Source organism: Anopheles coustani, chromosome 2 (assembly GCF_943734705.1).
Source record: "Anopheles coustani chromosome 2, idAnoCousDA_361_x.2, whole genome shotgun sequence".
Classification (NCBI taxonomy): domain Eukaryota; kingdom Metazoa; phylum Arthropoda; class Insecta; order Diptera; family Culicidae; genus Anopheles; species Anopheles coustani.
Genome location: NC_071289.1, coordinates 94,014,503 through 94,030,669, shown reverse-complemented (window position 1 = coordinate 94,030,669; position 16,167 = coordinate 94,014,503). Strand labels below are relative to the sequence as shown.

The window sequence follows — 16,167 nt, the reverse complement described above, 5'->3', positions numbered from 1 at the left end:
GCCCCAGAAAAAATTACATTTGTCAAATTGAAGGGTATTAAGAGCATATTTACCATTTTTACCATTTTCTCGTTTTCCATCAAGTTTCTTTCGTTGTTCAAACACAATAACAAGACAAATTGGTGGTTTTTGTTCCATTTGCTGCTATATTTAATATTGTTTCCTGTTTCACAACGTTCACAATGCCAATATAATTATTCGCAAGCCCTTCCCGCCACTACCACCCTCGATGGAATCAATTACGCAGCAATACACGTTTCCCACGCTTCGCAAATGTCCCACAACAAGCGTTTGTGCACGATTTTACTGAGGATTCTGAGGCTTGGACCATTCGACACTGAGGATAAGATGATCGTAACCGTAACCATTCAAAACTTCGATCGCCGTGGCTGCATCGCGGCGGGAACGGAAATGCACATATGCAAAGCCCTTGCACAGGCCGGTGCTCTTGTCGCGCGACAGGAACATCTTGGTGTGCGGGCCAAACTTCTTCACCAGCTCCTCCAGATCGGCTTCGGTCATGGCTTCCGAAAGATTCGAGATACGGATCGCACTGGTGTCATCGCGGGGTCGCATTTGCCCTCCGAGGCCCTTCGCCTGGCTCTCCTTGATGTGCGGCGGAACGTACTTGCCGGGTTTGCTGGATGTTGTCGTTTCCGGAACCGCTGATGGTTAAAAACGAGACAACGAATCAGTATGATCCAACAAAATCAAAATAAAACACAAGCACTTACGAGCTGGTACCGGTTTAGCGGGCTTGTCGTATGGGGTGCCCTTGTACGGGCAATGGAACGACCAATGTTCTCCTTCGCAGGTTCGACACTTGACAATGTTCTTCATCGAGTCGAGCGCATTCTCAGACTTCTGCTCCTCCTCCTTGTTGGTGACGAACTGCATGAAAACGTCCTCGGACACCAGCGTTGTCTGCGGATTCGGTCCCGGCCGATCGGTGGCCGAGTCGCCAAACTTCTTCAGGTTCTTCCTCCGTGCGACGCACTTCGGCACGACCACCCGGCTGATCTTGTACGTCCGCACCACCTTCACCTTTTTGTCATCCTTGTTGTACTTGTACTCCGTCACGATCTTTTGCCCGTTTTCAACAACCTCCGACGGCGGAGGAAGCGACGAGGAGTCCAACTCGACATCGTCGGCCCAGGAAGTTTTAATATCGTCCAGCGCTGGCATGATGTATCGATCTCTGCGAATGAAAAGCACAAGTTAACACCTCGGCACATACAGTTCCCGATGACGACGTCATCTACGGATGGATTGGAGAGAAGCGTGCGGTGGCGTTCTGTTTTGCTGGCTAGAAGTTGTAGGAAACATGGATTGCCGGGTTTACTTCATGTTCCACAAGAAAACAAGCACTTACATCTATCAAATACGGTATTAGAACCAAAGAACCACGCAAAACTTTACTTTGCTTGACGAAATCGCGAAGAACACGATTTTGCTTTTTGACAGATGGCGAATTAAAATGGTAGCTCAGACTAGTGTTGGCAGAAACGGGATTCGGAAGACTCGCTCCCTAAACCAGTTCCAAAGATTCGAATCCCATCTGACGGAACCAGCTCTCTTATCCTTTTTCTTTTGATAATCGTTGAACCTAGCGCAATTGAAAGAAAAATTAATAGGCTCATTGAACATTTAAAAATATTTACAAGCAAGAGGTCGGCAACATTTACATTTTCCCGGAAACCCAAAGTCGATAGACGGTTCGATGATTGGAAGATCAACTGTGGCAATCGGTAGTTATAAACCTACAGTTATTTTGACAGAATTATAAAGAAATCTGAAATTGAGCGCGCAGATGTAAAAGCATTAAACAACGCAACATGAATTACCAATTTGACTCGGCTGCATTAAAGTTGCAAGCGCTATTAGCCGAAGGATGTTTCGGCAGGTAAGCAAATGTTTGAACTAAACATTAAATGTGTAAACGCCTTCATTTGTTATACCAATTCATTTGTCCTCCCTCAGTTCCGTAGCGCTGTATCGATACTTCAATCAATTGTTCGTTATCAAAAGTGTTCCTTACAACAGTCCCGAATATGCTTACCAAGCGGTGCTGAAGGAGCATACCATTTTATCGCAACTCAATCATCCACGAATCATTCAATACTTTGGGTATTTCCAAACAGCAACCAGCTGGAATATAATGTTGGAGTTTGCGGAGCGCGGCAATTTGGCAACATTCATCGAAAGACGTGCTGCCGTCGGCGCCTTCCTGAATCAGCACACCATCACGGCCAAATTTGGGGACATCGCGGACGGACTTATTTACTTGCACTGTAGAAATGTAATCCATCGTGACCTGAAGCCCGCTAACGTGCTCATTTGTGTCGACAACCGGCTGAAGCTAGCCGACTTTGGAATGTCCAAAATAATGCACGATGACGATCTGAATCGCACGATCGTTGGAACGCCTCTGTACATGGCTCCCGAGGTGGCCCGTGGCAAAGATTATGACTACAAAAGCGACGTGTGGGCCCTTGGGATCATCTTCTATGAGTTGTGCATGCTCGAGCATCCGTTCATGGATTGCTTTGCCCAGGGTAGGAAGAAAAAGTTCCGGGTTCCACAGATCGCGTACAGCCAACACGGTCTCTCACCAGAGATGCAGATGTTATGTGATATGATGATACAAGTGGATTCGAAAAAGCGTTGGACACTGGAAAACATTCTCAAACAACAGCATGTGCAGCAATTACTGGACCGGATCAAGTGATCGCCGTGTGCTTTATTTTTATGTACTTCTCGACCAGACATTTGACCAGTTTGTAGTAGCGTTTTATCTGTTCCTATCCGAGTGTTTACTCTGTTTCCATGACGTTGTTGCCTAATGTAAGTGGGAAATAAAGCAAAGTATTATTGCATATTATAAATCACCTGTCCTTTAGGCATGATTCGAATTGGATAGATGTATAGCAGCCTCGTTACCATTCATTATATCCCCAGTGATCTGCCCAGACTGTAGCATACGGTTGAGTCGGTCCACTTCGTGCAGATTGGTGGCCCGTTTGATCGCCTCCCGGATTTTTTGAATATCTGCTGGTGTGGCATTTTGGACTGCTTGCTTTTCGGGCGTCGTTGTTCCAACCACTCCTGGCATCGCTTGCTTCGCTTTACGCATGATTTCTTTGTGCATTTCCTTTCCCTTTTTGGACTTGAACAGTTGGTTGGCGGCCTCGCGTTCCTTTTGTCTAATCTTTCGGAAATCTAGAAGCCGTAGGCTGGGAAAACGGAAAGCACAATACTCACGATAGTGTTGCTTGGTCGACACAGGATTTGTCAGTAAGCTGAGCGTTTCGAGGTTGGGTAACTTTGTCAGCGGCTCCAAGTCTCCCAACTCCTGTATGTTATTCCCCGTAAGTATAACACTCTGAAGATTGGGTAGTGATTCGTGAAGGTTCTCACTGATTCGTCTGTGGAGGATGTTGGAACATTATAATCTTTCGCCTTTTAAATCTCTCTCCAGCACACATACACGATCCGATTGTTGTTGAGCAGAAGGCACTTCAGTCGCGGAAGCCGAGGAAACCCATCCAGTTTGCGAATGTCATTGTCGGAGAAATCTATCGTGTCAAATTGATCCAGGGTGGCACCCATGTTCTCAATCTGTGGTATTTTGTATCCTGAAACCGTATTGAGCATTATTGCAGAACGAACCTTCACTGAGGGAAGCAACAGCGCTGCCGGTAGGAAAGCCGGCTGTATGACTTACCACGAAGATCAAGCTCACGGTCCCGGCAGGGATTCATGTACTGCATCGACTGATTGATCAGATCTGGCGTTAGTTTCACCATTTTGTGCCCTTTTACAAGCAATTTTCAGTGGCAAATAAATGTTTATGTTTTACCCAAAACTGCAAGTGAAGCAAAGCGTCTTTCGCACACGACTGAGAAGTGACAGGTGAGAAAGCGTGACAGATGTCAAAGGTGATAGCGATCGAGTGACAGTTCATCTCACTAAACCAAAGTGTCTATATACTGTAGAAGGTACAACATGGCTTGCTTGCATGCAATATAGCTGGATATAACTGCATAAATGGGACTTTATAGTATGCGGATCGGAAAATGCTATATTTCTGAAGGACTAGTAACCAATAAAGCGATTACTTTACCAAAAGAATCAACCAATGCGATTGTTGCCGTGTATTGAATATTTTCGTAATGTCAAAATCCATTTGTTCGATTGTATTCTCGATGTCACCATGCTCAATTTCCTCTACCTGCTTCAATGCTACGTAGTCCTTGGTGCTTAGTGACGCGCCTGAGCTGAGCCTTTTTTCTCATAAGAAGCGCTAAAATTCACCGAAAATATTTACACTTTTCAAGTCGTCTCATCGTCACCGTCTTCTCGTTTCGTGAACGTTATCGTCGGTTATCTTCATTCGCTGGGAAAGCGCGCAAACCTGGTACAATTCTTCCGCAAAACAGAGGCCCTCAATGGCCATTGTGGCATTGATTTGTGGAGAGTAGGAATTTCATACGCGGTGAAAAAATCGGCCTCGCCATGGAGTTGCTTCCCGATGTAAGTAATGTTTACCTTCAAGTGAGGCACATTTTGTAACCAACGGCAATCTTGGGATCTCGTTGGGACAGAAACCGAAATCGGCGTCGCATCTTCAGAAGGAGGAGTTGGTGCTTATATTTGAGGAATACCAGCAGAAAATGAAGCTGGAAAGCTTGGATGAGAGCAAGGAGCGTCAAAAATTCTGGAGCGAAGCAACACAACGCCTGAACAAGCTAGAAGGTGGTACCCACAAATCGACCTCCAAGTGGGTAAAGTACTGGGCGGACGTTATCATAAACCTGCGCCGAAAGAGCCGACTGGTGATTGAAGGCCGCTCCAAGCGCATCGGACCCACGCCACTGGAGGTGCGCATACTGCGGGCCGGAAATTGCTACGATGTGCTCGATCAGTGGACAAAAGCGGTCGATAACGGTGGTGGCGACAATGCTACCATGAGCAGCGAGGAGTACTTCCCCGAAGATACCGGCGTGCAAAAGGAGGAAATTGTGGTAGAAAACTACACCGAAGATCAGCTGGACGATGAGTTTGTGGCCACCTTTGGCAAGAGTGAAGATGCCATCCAGCAGCAGACCGTTACCACCGAGCTGCACATACGCAAGCCTTCGATGGCGGAGCTGAAGACCATGGCGCAGCAGCCCGCCCCGACAGAGTACGTCGAGCTGGCTTCGGTGAGTCCTATCAGTGCCACGAGTGAATTCCTACGACCCAAAGTTACACCGCTAAGTACAGCACCGCATCAGCAGGCTCGCCTGAAAGAAGATCTCAAACGCACCTCCGAGAAGCTGGAAACGGTCATGAAGAAGCGAAAAATTGACGATTCCAAGCTAGTCATCGCCCAGGCACTTACCAACATGTCCTCGGCGATGCTGGCACTTTCGCACGGTCTCAACGATCTGGCACAGGCGCTAACGAATGGTGCCATGTCGTGAGGACGCGGAAGCTAAGCCCCGCATGACGCAATCGTCGGATTCTCGAAAACCGTTGATTAGTTTTTAAGTTTTAAACACCGCAATACACAGAGGGTTTAAATGATTTGGATACGCGAGTATGTGAATAGGACCTGGTAGCTGCAACACAAAAACGGTACGACGAAATAAATTGTATCATTTTTTATTTCATAATCTACAGTCACTCTTTTCGTATATGTATCACAATAATGTTGTTTCAGTTGCAAAGTATTTCACTAAACGCATGGAAGGTTTACCTACCGGTCTGCCGTTCCCCTAATAACTGGTCTTCAGCATGCCCGGTAACTAGAACTGCTAAACAAGTACACATTTCATCTGAACAGGTTCAAAAACGCAGGAAAAAAAACGCAAGCATTACTTCATATATGGCTTCCGAAGGGTGAAGAAAACGAGTTGAAATGATCGCCGGCGAATACACCAGCATTCGCCTGTTCGCCTTCTTCCGGTCCCGACACCTCGGAAATGTCTATCACTTTGGTTTTAAAATCTACCAATGCACAAAATCCTCCCAAATTGACCGTCGATAAACGCGTGCTTTTCGCGCTCTTTTTCCAAGAACAATCCATCCATTTCTATGTTCCGAACCGGGAAGAGACTAAAATCTAAATCGGCATTGCAACAACTTATTGACTAATTCACGACCCTAAAACAAATGTGTCCGTATGCAATGTAGCCTAATAGTTAAGAGTCAATGGAGCAGTACGCGCGCGAGAACGTCGAATATTTCATAGAAATGATTTAAAGGAACGCGACATAGTGGAAAGATGTTTCGAGCGAAGCACGGAGGAAGGTTTTATCTGCGCGTCTGAACGAAGAACTTGTTGGCTCATCCATGATCATCACCACGACGCGCAAAAAGGAAAAACACTTATCACCTGTTACTATCCAGATGAGGATAGGAGACGGTGGAAAGAATACTACTTCTAGGAGAATGTCTAGCTTTCAACTAAATTACACGACGCGCTTATTCTCTAAACTAGTCGCCATAGAGTCCCTGTCGAAAGTCTTGGCAACCTGTACCTCTTCTAAGGCTGGCAACGTGCGCCCCCGACGGAGACGGCGAGACACTTCCTATCGCTTGCAGTTATCGTAGAACGAGTACGAGCCGCGGCTGGCAATGTCGGCGTATTCGCGCTTGGGCGCACATAGTTTATTTGGATACTCGATGTTGCGTTTCCTAGAAAGCAAACGGACAGTGGTGTTAGTACCGTATCGGGGAAAGCAAGACTCCGGCGTGGTACTTACTCTCGCGATGGCATCTGCATCGTTTCGACCTGGATCGACTTCACGTACAGGTGGCTGTTGCACCAGAACAAGCAGAGTGTGGTCGGCTCGAGGACGTTCATGTCGTGTGTCCAGGAGAGCTCCACCTTCCGGATGCGATCGCCCAGATCGTGCGGGTTCGTGACGACCACTTGGTACGTGGTACCGTGCTCCAGGCGGGCCGTTCCCTTCGGCGTGAGGTCGATATTACGTAGGGCGCCCCGTTCCGAGAAAAGGCCGGCCGTTAGGTGGCCCTGAACCCACGGTTCGGCCACTTTCGGCTTCGCCAGCTCGACCGTGAATCGATAATGACGCTCTGGAAGGGGGGAGAGAGCAATGAAGGAACGAAGTTATTCACCGGAAACCAAAGCAGCGGTGGCGTGAGGAACTTACGGCAGAAGGGAAAGTCGCGGCCCGTCGCGAGGAAGTATTTACCCGGCTGAGGAGCGACAGGTACGATGGACGATCCGCTGATCACGTCGTTCTCCGAGACATTCTGTTTGGCGGTGGTGATTGGCAAGGACGCGTGGTAACCCATCAGGGCGCAGTTACCGGATGTGCACTTGAAGCAGTTGCCGCTGAGAAAATGCTGGTACGACGGGCACCGATGCGCTGTGGAAGTGAAGCGGGCTGCAGTGAGTAATCGGACGGACCAATACTTACAGCGACGACTTACCAACATAGGGACACTTTCCGTTGATGCTGTCGATGAAGAGTTTGATGGCGCGGATGTGGTTGCAGGCGAGAAGAACCCGGGACGCTTCCTCGATGCCGTCCTTGATCAACGTCAGCGGGATGGTGGCGGCGCCCTCCTGTGACAGCGCGCAACCCGGCTGCTCCTTGCCGTTGTTCGGGTAAAAGTCCAGGTGGCCGCAGGCGTGCGACATGCCGTAGCCGGGGATCTCCAGCCGAAACACGCTGCGTCCATCCGTGTGGATGACGTCGACCAGGGCGGCATCGGACGGGTCGAGCCGCACGATCGGTCCCATGCCCTGGAAGTACGGTTCGGCCGGATCCAGCCCCGTGATGCGGCCCAAGCCGGGTGTCCGCTCGCCGGCATAAGCGGCCGTGTGTGCGCCAAGCGAGTGTCCGATCAGGTGGACGTTTTCCGCCCGCAGACCTCGGTATTCCTGGAGCCGGCGGATCAGGTAGGCGATCTCCAGGCCCACGAGTCGTGTGTTGGCCGTGGCCTGCGTGTACAGTGGCAACGATCCGCCCGCCCAGTCGACGACGATGACGTTCAGCGAACCGCGCGTGATCAGCTCGTCGCGCATCTCCGACACCCAGTTCGAGAGCGGCGTGTCGATGAACCCGTGGATGATGAACTTGGTGTCCCAGTCCGGGTTGAAGTGCGACTTGACGAGTGTGTCCTTCGTGTCCGCCTGCAGCAGCTGGCCGTCGGTCGGGTTCTTCTCGGTGTACAGGATGAAGCGCGTGTTGATGACGCTCCGGGGCAGCGGGAACACGTTGAACGGCCGGAAGATCAGGTGGTACCAGTCCTTCGTGATGTTCAGGCAGCCCAGCTCCCCGTAGCAGCGCGTCATGTTCTCATCTGGAATATGCGGTAAAGGTCACTCCGAAGGTCAACGCATAATCAACGCATCGTGGTTTTATGTAATCCGTTCCCCCTTCCCTACTCGAGGGCTTCCCAAATGCCGACTGGCGGGTTTCGGCACACTTTTCAGCTCACACACACACACACACGCGCTGGTTGACGTGACCCAGTTTCCGGTGAGTTGGGTTGTTTGTTGTGCATCTTCCTTTGCTCTGGCAAATTATCGCCGCGAACATGTTCGCGACCTTCGCGGCATCGTGGGTACGGGTGTGTGCGAGGGTGAGGGTGAGGGGTGAGGTTTCCCTCACTCGCCGTTGACACACACAGACCAGTCGATGGAGATGAAGGTGTGAAAACCGAAGGCCGAGAGAATGAGGAAAGTTCGAGCCGGCGATGCTTCGATGCGTTCGAGACAAAATCGTTCCAATCGCATTCTGTGTTCGCCACGGCTGGTTTCAGGCGCGTTTCATTCGGATAAAAACGTAACATCGGAGCCAAATAATAAATACAATGAAAAAAAAAAACGGCGCGCGTGGTTACTTAACGTTCATCTTGAACGATCTTGCAAATTGCGCGCTCGCGGTTCCCACACGTTAGGGGAAAGAAAAGCAGAGCTGTTACGTGCACGAATGCCGCGCCGGGAGTCCAAACCCTTCCGTGCTTATGCTCAATGTCCCCATATCGTTACAAAATGGACCTTCGACAAACCTCTCTCCTCCCCCCCTCCGCTCGTCGATTAATCTCCCAGCCCACCGATGAACGTTGTCTGGCTCTGGCTTACAGATTTATAGGTGCCAATAATCTCTAACCGGACTGAAGAAGCACTGCAATACCGACGATTAGCGTTCGGTTTGGTTTGCAACAGATTTGTTGCCTTATTGAACACACGGTTTCGGTATAACCCCAAGGGTTGAAGGAGGAAAAGGGTAGAACAAAAGATGGTAATTATCCGAAGGCTCACTCGTTCAGGAGGTTAATGAATTGATTTCGATATTGCTTTGCTGGGCATTTTGTTTTTGTATGTTAGTGATTGGCTTTTTATTTGCAGGCCAAACAAGTTCCCCGTAAAGCGATGGGATGGCATCATCGATCACAAAAGCATAAACAAAAAAAATAGATCCCTTGTCCTTGAAGGAGTTTCATTATGGGTTCGAATAATATCACTAAACTGATGAAAAATTTAAGAGTAAAGTGTAATCAACACCTCTTTGAGGTTGAAGGAAATTATGTTAATTCTTGTTAAAAAAAAGGCCGAGAGCATTGATTTAGCAATAAGCAAGGGTGAGAATGAGAAATATCTTTAGAAGAAGAATTTCTACAACATACTAGGTTCTAGCAAAACATATCAAAATTTTAAAATGTATAAAATGGTAATTGTGTGTTAAACAAAAAATACAACGAACTTCTGGTGACCTTGTGTTTTGTAATGACGAGATAATAACGCAATAATGATAAGAAAAAAACCAAATTGATCAAACGTGAAAAAATTGTTTAACTATTGTTTGCCTCACTTTTTGATAGTAGCTTACGAGACAGTACGCAAGGTAATTGCACGGACGTCAAACAGGTCTCATGTGGAATATATCAAATTTTCCTAATTAATTTTCGCAGAATAAACTAAGTACCTTCATTAAGGTCAAAATAAAACACATTCTAAAATGTCACTTCCACGTGTTTCAGGATAAAAACGACGCTTGATGATTCACAAGCGAAATACCATCAGGTTCTTTTATTTTTCGGATTTCCAACACAACATTCTGTTCCGTTTAGTTTTCCCTTGTAGGGGCGCTTGGAAAAACGCCAGATTTTGCCTCCACCATTATCAAACATTTGTTACGACATAATGCACAGCTGGTACAAGGACATCGTGTGCATGGAAATGTCGTAGGCGATGGGTTGAAAACGAAGGTGCGGGTACTTACATGGCAACCAGGGAAGATTGATGTTATCCATCCGGGCCCAGTTGAGGACCGGATCGAGCGGGCCGGCCTGTCCGGGATCAGCCGAGCAGATGATGCTTATAGCTAATAATGATGAAGCTAGAAAGCCCAACATCGTTTTGGTGTGTCTGCAAAGAAAAGCGCGCGCGGGTGGAGAAACGGAAAACAATGCGAAATTATAAAAATGACAGTACTTAATGATCGAAGACACTTGAGTACGCGAGCAAACAAAAAAGCGTTAAGAGTGACGTGATGATTGCGGGAAAGGAAATCGGTGCTTAACACGCAGCCCCGACCACTACTTGCTGCTGACGTAGGGAACACCCGCTCCCAGTATGGAGCGGTTGAACTACTGAATCAAAGGGGGATACAAAGAAACTACCTGCCAGGGCGAATGCCGAGCTACTGCTGAGGAGGACGTGCGCAGTCATTAATAATCATGCTGCATGCCCGACAGCGCTCGCACGTCGCAACTGGATGGAGTCTTGGGGTGTATGGTCGTGCACCTTTACTCAGTTCCAAGACGTCTTCTTCTAGCAGCCGTTGGGCAGTTCTTCAGACTCCGAAAGTTCCAGTCTTTATCATTCCCAGTCTCCGCGATGCGGGCAAACATGATACTGACAGCTTCCCCCCCTTGCCCGGTTTCCCAACCCTTCCGCGACCACATGCAGCTGTTGTTGACAATCCGTTAACGTTTCGAATATTTGGAAAGGTCGACCGGTTTCTTCTCCTCCCGTGCGATGCCCTTCTTTTTTCTTTCTTGAGTCGACATGGTCTTGCCCACCGATGGTCCGGTGGTGGTAAAGTGATTGGAGGTTGGTTTTCTAGTTTTATTTTGGTAAACATTCTTAACCCTCTCCCGGGAAGATGTGGTGGTTTACAATGGAAAAAAAAGAGTTGTAATTCCTTCGGTGCCACGTTTTGGCAAAAACCCCCAAACAGGGCGTGAAAACCGGATAACAAATGGCTTGCGATTGTTGTTCTCTTTCTCTTTCCACTCAATCATTTATTTTATTCTCTCCAATCGTCGAAAAACTTCACTTTCGATAAGCATTACGGTGGGTTTTAGGAATGCATGACATCAACATATGTGCTCGTCGTCAGGGAAAACCACCACTAATGTTGTGTCGTACGGCCTCTTCGAGCGGTTCGACGTTTCATAACTATACGCTCAGCCACATTGGTGGTGGTCGATCATTAATTTGCTTGGGAAACTCATTCGATGGGATGTGATGGACAGCCCGCTCAAGCTGGTGATTATTGTTCTGCCAACCAAGACGTCACTGTCGGTATGTCAACAAACGGCCGAGGGGCCGTCCATCGATCGGGGCGTTAGACTATCGCTAAAGGGAGCAACTACATCATTGCGGCGGAAATAAGGCGCAAACGCCAACGGTGGAGGCAATCTTGCCTGTCGCTTTGCGAATGCAATTAGAAAAATCATCATCCCAGAAGGAGGGTTTTACGGTAACAGTTTCTCCCCACGGCGCTGCAAAATCGTTGTTGGCGCAAAAAGAAAGTCGAACGCTGGTCGAAATGGCTTCGACGAGGCATGGTACGAAAGCGAACAGAAATCGCTTAGCGAGCGATCGCTTTACTATGCCATAAGAGGGCGGCCATGCAGGCGGCTTATTTGCAATTAAATAATACCCCTTTGCCTCCCTCCGGTGACGTATCTCTCCCGCTCGGGAGATTCCGAATGCGGAAAACATGACCCGAGGTAGAGACGAATGAAATTAATATAAATTAACGGTTGTCACGCGGTGTCCAAGCATTGTTGGTGGAGAAATTGTGCCCCCATGCAATCTAATTCACTTGTTTTGACAGGTGTTTTTGTTGCGATTTGTTATTCGTATGCAGTTGCTGCTTACCTTTCGATGCAGTATTTCTACGACAAGATCCTTGCGCTACATCGTGGCATGTTATTTATTGCACCCCACGAAGGTTCCAACCTCCAACCACCATCGGTGGACAAGAATGATGATTTTATGGAAGTGTGTCAAATAGAATCGTTGTTATGCTTCGCTTCGGAAACAAACGACTTGCGCGAGTGGTGTATGCATTTGAAGCGACGAACCCTCACTCGAACAGGGAGCGACGGTTCGACGGGCAGAGAAAAAGGTACCGTAAATAGCAAATGGCTGCATTTATAAATGCAAAACTCGACTCGAGTCGCGCGAGGAGAGGAGAGCAACTCGTCGTCGGGGTACGAGATCATGCACGAGATGAACGGTGACCCTTTTTTCACAGCACAACCGTAACCACATCAGCTGTATCGATTCGCACAGTTTGACCACACGGTGGTGCTCGGTGATTCGGCGCAAGCTAAATAAAAGGAAAAAAACAGAAAACCCGTGATGTGTGTTGCAACCAGCGCCGGGTACAAAACAAATCCGCACCATGGCGTGCACCGAAACTGCACTGAAAAAGTGGAAAGTCCCGTGGAAAGTGCGACGAGCCGCTTGGAAAGCGAACGGGCCGCGAAAAGACAAAATAAATCGGAGCAAATCGAAAGACGCGGGGTGAAAGAGAAGGAGCGACACTGGTGGGCAGCCGTTCGATCATCAGCGAAACGAACCGAGCCGAACAGAAACGGCGGCGGTTTATTCGCGGAGCGTGGCGCACCCGTTTAGGCGCGGATTATATCATCCCGATGGCGGGTTGCAAGCCGGTGGTGGAGCGCCGGAGCGCCGAAAGCAGGTTAAAGTTTGTGGTCAGCAGCAGCAGCAGCAGCAGCACGCTGGGAGTACAGCGAGTCAATGGTAATGTGTTACAGGTCGCCGGCCACGGACTGACATAGATTTGGGCCATAACTCTAAGTCCTACAGACCCACAAGCTTTTGAGATCATTGAACCAGCGGTGCAACACACCCTAAATATGATGATTGTCTTGGTCGTGGCGGCTACCTTGAAAAATATGACACGAATGTGTGGATTAACTGATTGAGCATCACCTTTTGGCTTTTCGTTTGCCACTCTTATGAAACTATTCACAAAACGTAATCCACACCCTCCTGAACAAGACGAAAAGAACATCATTTTAAAATAATTAGAAAAGAACAGGTTTGAATTTTACAATGATGCGATCTCTTTCTTTGCTTGCTCAACGACTTTCAATTTGATCCTACAGCTTCGCTACAGCTAACGATTTGGTACGATTTATGATCCCACCTAACAAGTAATGCTAGTAAATCTTTTGAAATCATTTCCACATCAAGTTACGCAAAGAGGAAGCTTTGGGATTTGCATGCCACCAAATGATTAATCCTTACGATTCGTACGATGTGGCTTCCCGACACATTGTTGTACTTTGTATAGTTTCTATCTGCATACTCAAGCAAACAGGGTGCTTGAATATGTGTTCATGTTCCCGATCAAGATTTCATCCCTCGCGCAATGAAGCCGGCACCACGGGGCGGTTAAAACTGGTTTGATTATCTGGTTTCCTTCCTTCCTGCCTTCCTTCCCGAACTGCTTCCGGTTCCCGAGTGTGTGTGTGTGCCGGTCATTAGAAAACAAGTTTCCGCCCTCATCGCCACAGGGGGGACTCGCTTTTCAAAGTCTTCAAAGCACATCGACAAAGCCTCCTGCAAAATGGGCAAATTTCCGTACCTTTGCCGGACTGACCAGCAAGCGATAATCGTTCCAACCTTTTCCACCAAGATTCATGAGGCGACAGCAGCCCGCCCCGGGTCTGGGGTGTTGCGTTTCAGCCTTCAGTTATGTTTTCTTAATTTATTTTGCCACCACAACTTGCTTCGGAGCTCGGATGCCCTCACGCGATGCGAAACGCACTTTCATTGCGAACCGCGTTTACGATTGGCGTTTGGTCACTTTTAAAAAAAATCCGACAGCCATCGATGTCGCCACGAGTTCTGAATAGGCCATGGCAAAAACCAATTTCCCGCTCGTTCGAGGTGACCTACAAACGAACAAACGATCGACAGCAAGAACACTTGAGCACGGAATCATCTCGAAGAGAAATGAAACTGTCTCCATCTTTCGAAGGAGAAACGAGTATTCTGCCCCGATCGATCGATCGATGCTGAAACGAACGTTACTTTAACCGTCCGTTGCATATGAGCGCGGCCCGAAAGCAGGTGAAAGAAACGTAAACAAATGTTATGTAATGGGCTCTTCCAGCTCGCCATGCGCCACTTTGAAACACTCGCACACACCAGTGTGAGCGCGATGAAAGTGAAACGAACTCGACCACGAAACCGTGGCCGAACACTTCTGGGGTTGGGCCGAAGGAAAATCCGAGCCGATACTTACGTGGAAGAAACAATGCATCAAATCTGCAGATTCTCACCGGTTCGCAGTGAGCGCAGGACGATGGGGTTGGTCGACGACGACGACGGTGGAGGAAGTTGCAGTTGCGCTGGTGGTCGGACCGATGATGCTTGTTTCATGAAATTAAATTTCTAGGCCAACCCCTAAGGCGCGGGGGGGGGAGTGGCGGACGGGTGTTGTGCCTGCGGGAAGCGGAACTCTGGCCGTTCCTGGAACGTGTGGGAATGGCCGCTACGTGTTACGAGTTCATAAACACTCCGAAAAGAGGCACAGATTCTGTCGATTGTCTGCGTCAATCGTCTACTTCCTTACTGCTAGAGAACGTTGTGTTGGTGGAAGGGAAGAGAAGGAGTAGAGGTTTATAGTTAGAAGAGCCTGAAGACTGAAATTGTGACTTCAAATTAAACGAAACACTCGATCGCGTCGCTCGTTAAAGCAGGATGACAACACAGGCTTTGGATGAAAGCCAAAGTGATGTTGCAATGGACTCAATACCACCATTACATTACACTAAATACGGCACAAACACTACCTCAGCCGGTTGCGTTTGGAATAATGTTTCGAAATGCAACTTTGCTGCACTCTTTCCCTCGCCAACAGCAAAAAAAAACACCTACACATACACGCACGCACCTGCAAACACACTCCTTCCTCTGCCCCCTTCTGATTTTCCTCGACGACCTTACGCGATTGGGAATCCTTTTCCTACAACACACTGTTTGTTTTGCCTTTTTCTTCTTAACAAACAAACAAACTGAACCATTTCGAACGCCGGAATATGTTCGGCTCGGATGCACTCAAGGTTTGTTGAGTTGTTTTCCTTTCGGTACCTTCATAGCCGTCCAGTTTCCTCATCAAATCAGGTGGTGCTTTTTTTTAACACGATGACCCCCGTCGAGGTGCTCTAAAGCTTCACGATGGTATCTTGTAAACACTTTTCCAACCAATCCCTTCCTTCCCCGATGGGTTTTACCGAAAGGAAAACGGCTCGGTGCGTGCGCGTTTTCTACAATTAACACAACTTTCTACGTCTTTGTGAAGAAACCGACGACGTTGACAATTTCCACAAAGTCTTAAAGGGGGTCGGGTTGGAAGTTAACGACCCAGTTTTCTTTTCATCGTTTCCGGTCAGTGATCTGTCTGGCACGATATGAATTGGGATGTAAAATAAACTCACTCTCACACATCGGGTTAAACTGGGTGGCGAAATAGGGGTGGTTTGCGCCCACGGCGCGCGATATCCCCTTTACGAACAACGAAAACTTGCGACGTTTGCTCACTTTCACTGCTGGCGATCAACTAAAGCTCAGCATGCTGAGCGCGATGCATTAAAAGCATTCCACTTCGACATGCTTCTTCTAGACGATGAGGTCCTTCTTCTCTCTGGCTCAAGCGTGGTTTCTCTCTTTCTTTGGTTTAACAGCGAGAGAGAGAATGTAATGTCTTGGAATTTCGTGTGCAAAGCAACCCTTCTTCGTGGTTTCTACGAGCTGCGCACGTGGTTTCTCTCTCGCGCCAACCCTCTCTCTCTCACACACAAAAACGTGATCGCACTTTTGGTGACTTCAATGCGCGCACTGGAAAGATCTATGGAATTCAACACTTCAATGCG

General features: G+C 48.2%; 5 protein-coding genes across 6 annotated transcripts; 2 read left to right on the top strand and 3 right to left on the bottom strand.

The window, feature by feature from the left end:
• Positions 1–129: 129 nt before the first annotated feature.
• On the bottom strand, positions 130–1,483 carry LOC131262759 (eukaryotic translation initiation factor 3 subunit G). The gene is made up of 3 exons (XM_058264829.1): positions 1,373–1,483; positions 735–1,198; positions 130–665 (listed from the first exon to the last, which is right to left on the bottom strand). The coding sequence occupies exons 2-3, from the start codon at positions 1,183–1,185 to the stop codon at positions 304–306; spliced, it is 813 nt and encodes a 270-aa protein (XP_058120812.1). The 5' UTR covers positions 1,186–1,198; positions 1,373–1,483; the 3' UTR covers positions 130–303.
• A 292-nt stretch (positions 1,484–1,775) lies between these two features.
• On the top strand, positions 1,776–2,733 carry LOC131262295 (serine/threonine-protein kinase Nek5-like). Its single transcript, XM_058264265.1, has 2 exons — positions 1,776–1,903; positions 1,981–2,733. The coding sequence occupies exons 1-2, from the start codon at positions 1,836–1,838 to the stop codon at positions 2,726–2,728; spliced, it is 816 nt and encodes a 271-aa protein (XP_058120248.1). The 5' UTR covers positions 1,776–1,835; the 3' UTR covers positions 2,729–2,733.
• Positions 2,700–3,884, bottom strand: LOC131262296 (probable U2 small nuclear ribonucleoprotein A'). Of its 2 annotated transcripts, XM_058264267.1 has the most exons (4): positions 3,725–3,884; positions 3,488–3,635; positions 2,941–3,425; positions 2,700–2,839 (listed from the first exon to the last, which is right to left on the bottom strand). In XM_058264267.1, exons 1-4 carry the CDS (start codon positions 3,804–3,806, stop codon positions 2,814–2,816), a joined length of 741 nt encoding a protein of 246 aa, XP_058120250.1. In that variant the 5' UTR covers positions 3,807–3,884; the 3' UTR covers positions 2,700–2,813. The 2 variants fall into 2 exon arrangements, with proteins under 2 accessions (XP_058120250.1, XP_058120249.1); XM_058264266.1 differs by having other exon boundaries at positions 2,700–3,425.
• Positions 3,885–4,258: 374 nt separating this feature from the next.
• On the top strand, positions 4,259–5,657 carry LOC131263306 (uncharacterized). The gene is made up of 2 exons (XM_058265483.1): positions 4,259–4,533; positions 4,605–5,657. The coding sequence occupies exons 1-2, from the start codon at positions 4,516–4,518 to the stop codon at positions 5,463–5,465; spliced, it is 879 nt and encodes a 292-aa protein (XP_058121466.1). The 5' UTR covers positions 4,259–4,515; the 3' UTR covers positions 5,466–5,657.
• A 918-nt stretch (positions 5,658–6,575) lies between these two features.
• Positions 6,576–10,377, bottom strand: LOC131263620 (pancreatic triacylglycerol lipase-like). The gene is made up of 5 exons (XM_058265850.1): positions 10,245–10,377; positions 7,444–8,319; positions 7,161–7,379; positions 6,750–7,083; positions 6,576–6,681 (listed from the first exon to the last, which is right to left on the bottom strand). Exons 1-5 carry the CDS (start codon positions 10,375–10,377, stop codon positions 6,576–6,578), a joined length of 1,668 nt encoding a protein of 555 aa, XP_058121833.1.
• Positions 10,378–16,167: the final 5,790 nt, after the last annotated feature.

Excerpts from the sequence above, each read along its gene's own strand:
- LOC131262296 (XM_058264266.1), bottom strand. The coding sequence starts at position 3,806 with ATGGTGAAACTAACGCCAGATCTGATCAATCAGTCGATGCAGTACATG. Across the intron at positions 3,636-3,724 it reads CCGTGAGCTTGATCTTCGTG|GATACAAAATACCACAGATT; the intron begins GTAAGTCATACA and ends ATACGGTTTCAG. Across the intron at positions 3,426-3,487 it reads CTCAACAACAATCGGATCGT|ACGAATCAGTGAGAACCTTC; the intron begins GTATGTGTGCTG and ends CATCCTCCACAG.
- LOC131262295 (XM_058264265.1), top strand. The coding sequence starts at position 1,836 with ATGAATTACCAATTTGACTCGGCTGCATTAAAGTTGCAAGCGCTATTA. Across the intron at positions 1,904-1,980 it reads GCCGAAGGATGTTTCGGCAG|TTCCGTAGCGCTGTATCGAT; the intron begins GTAAGCAAATGT and ends GTCCTCCCTCAG.
- LOC131262759 (XM_058264829.1), bottom strand. The coding sequence starts at position 1,185 with ATGCCAGCGCTGGACGATATTAAAACTTCCTGGGCCGACGATGTCGAG. Across the intron at positions 666-734 it reads CGCTAAACCGGTACCAGCTC|CGGTTCCGGAAACGACAACA; the intron begins GTAAGTGCTTGT and ends TTTAACCATCAG.
- LOC131263620 (XM_058265850.1), bottom strand. The coding sequence starts at position 10,377 with ATGTTGGGCTTTCTAGCTTCATCATTATTAGCTATAAGCATCATCTGC. Across the intron at positions 8,320-10,244 it reads CAATCTTCCCTGGTTGCCAT|ATGAGAACATGACGCGCTGC; the intron begins GTAAGTACCCGC and ends CGCATATTCCAG. Across the intron at positions 7,380-7,443 it reads CGGAAAGTGTCCCTATGTTG|CGCATCGGTGCCCGTCGTAC; the intron begins GTAAGTCGTCGC and ends TCACTTCCACAG.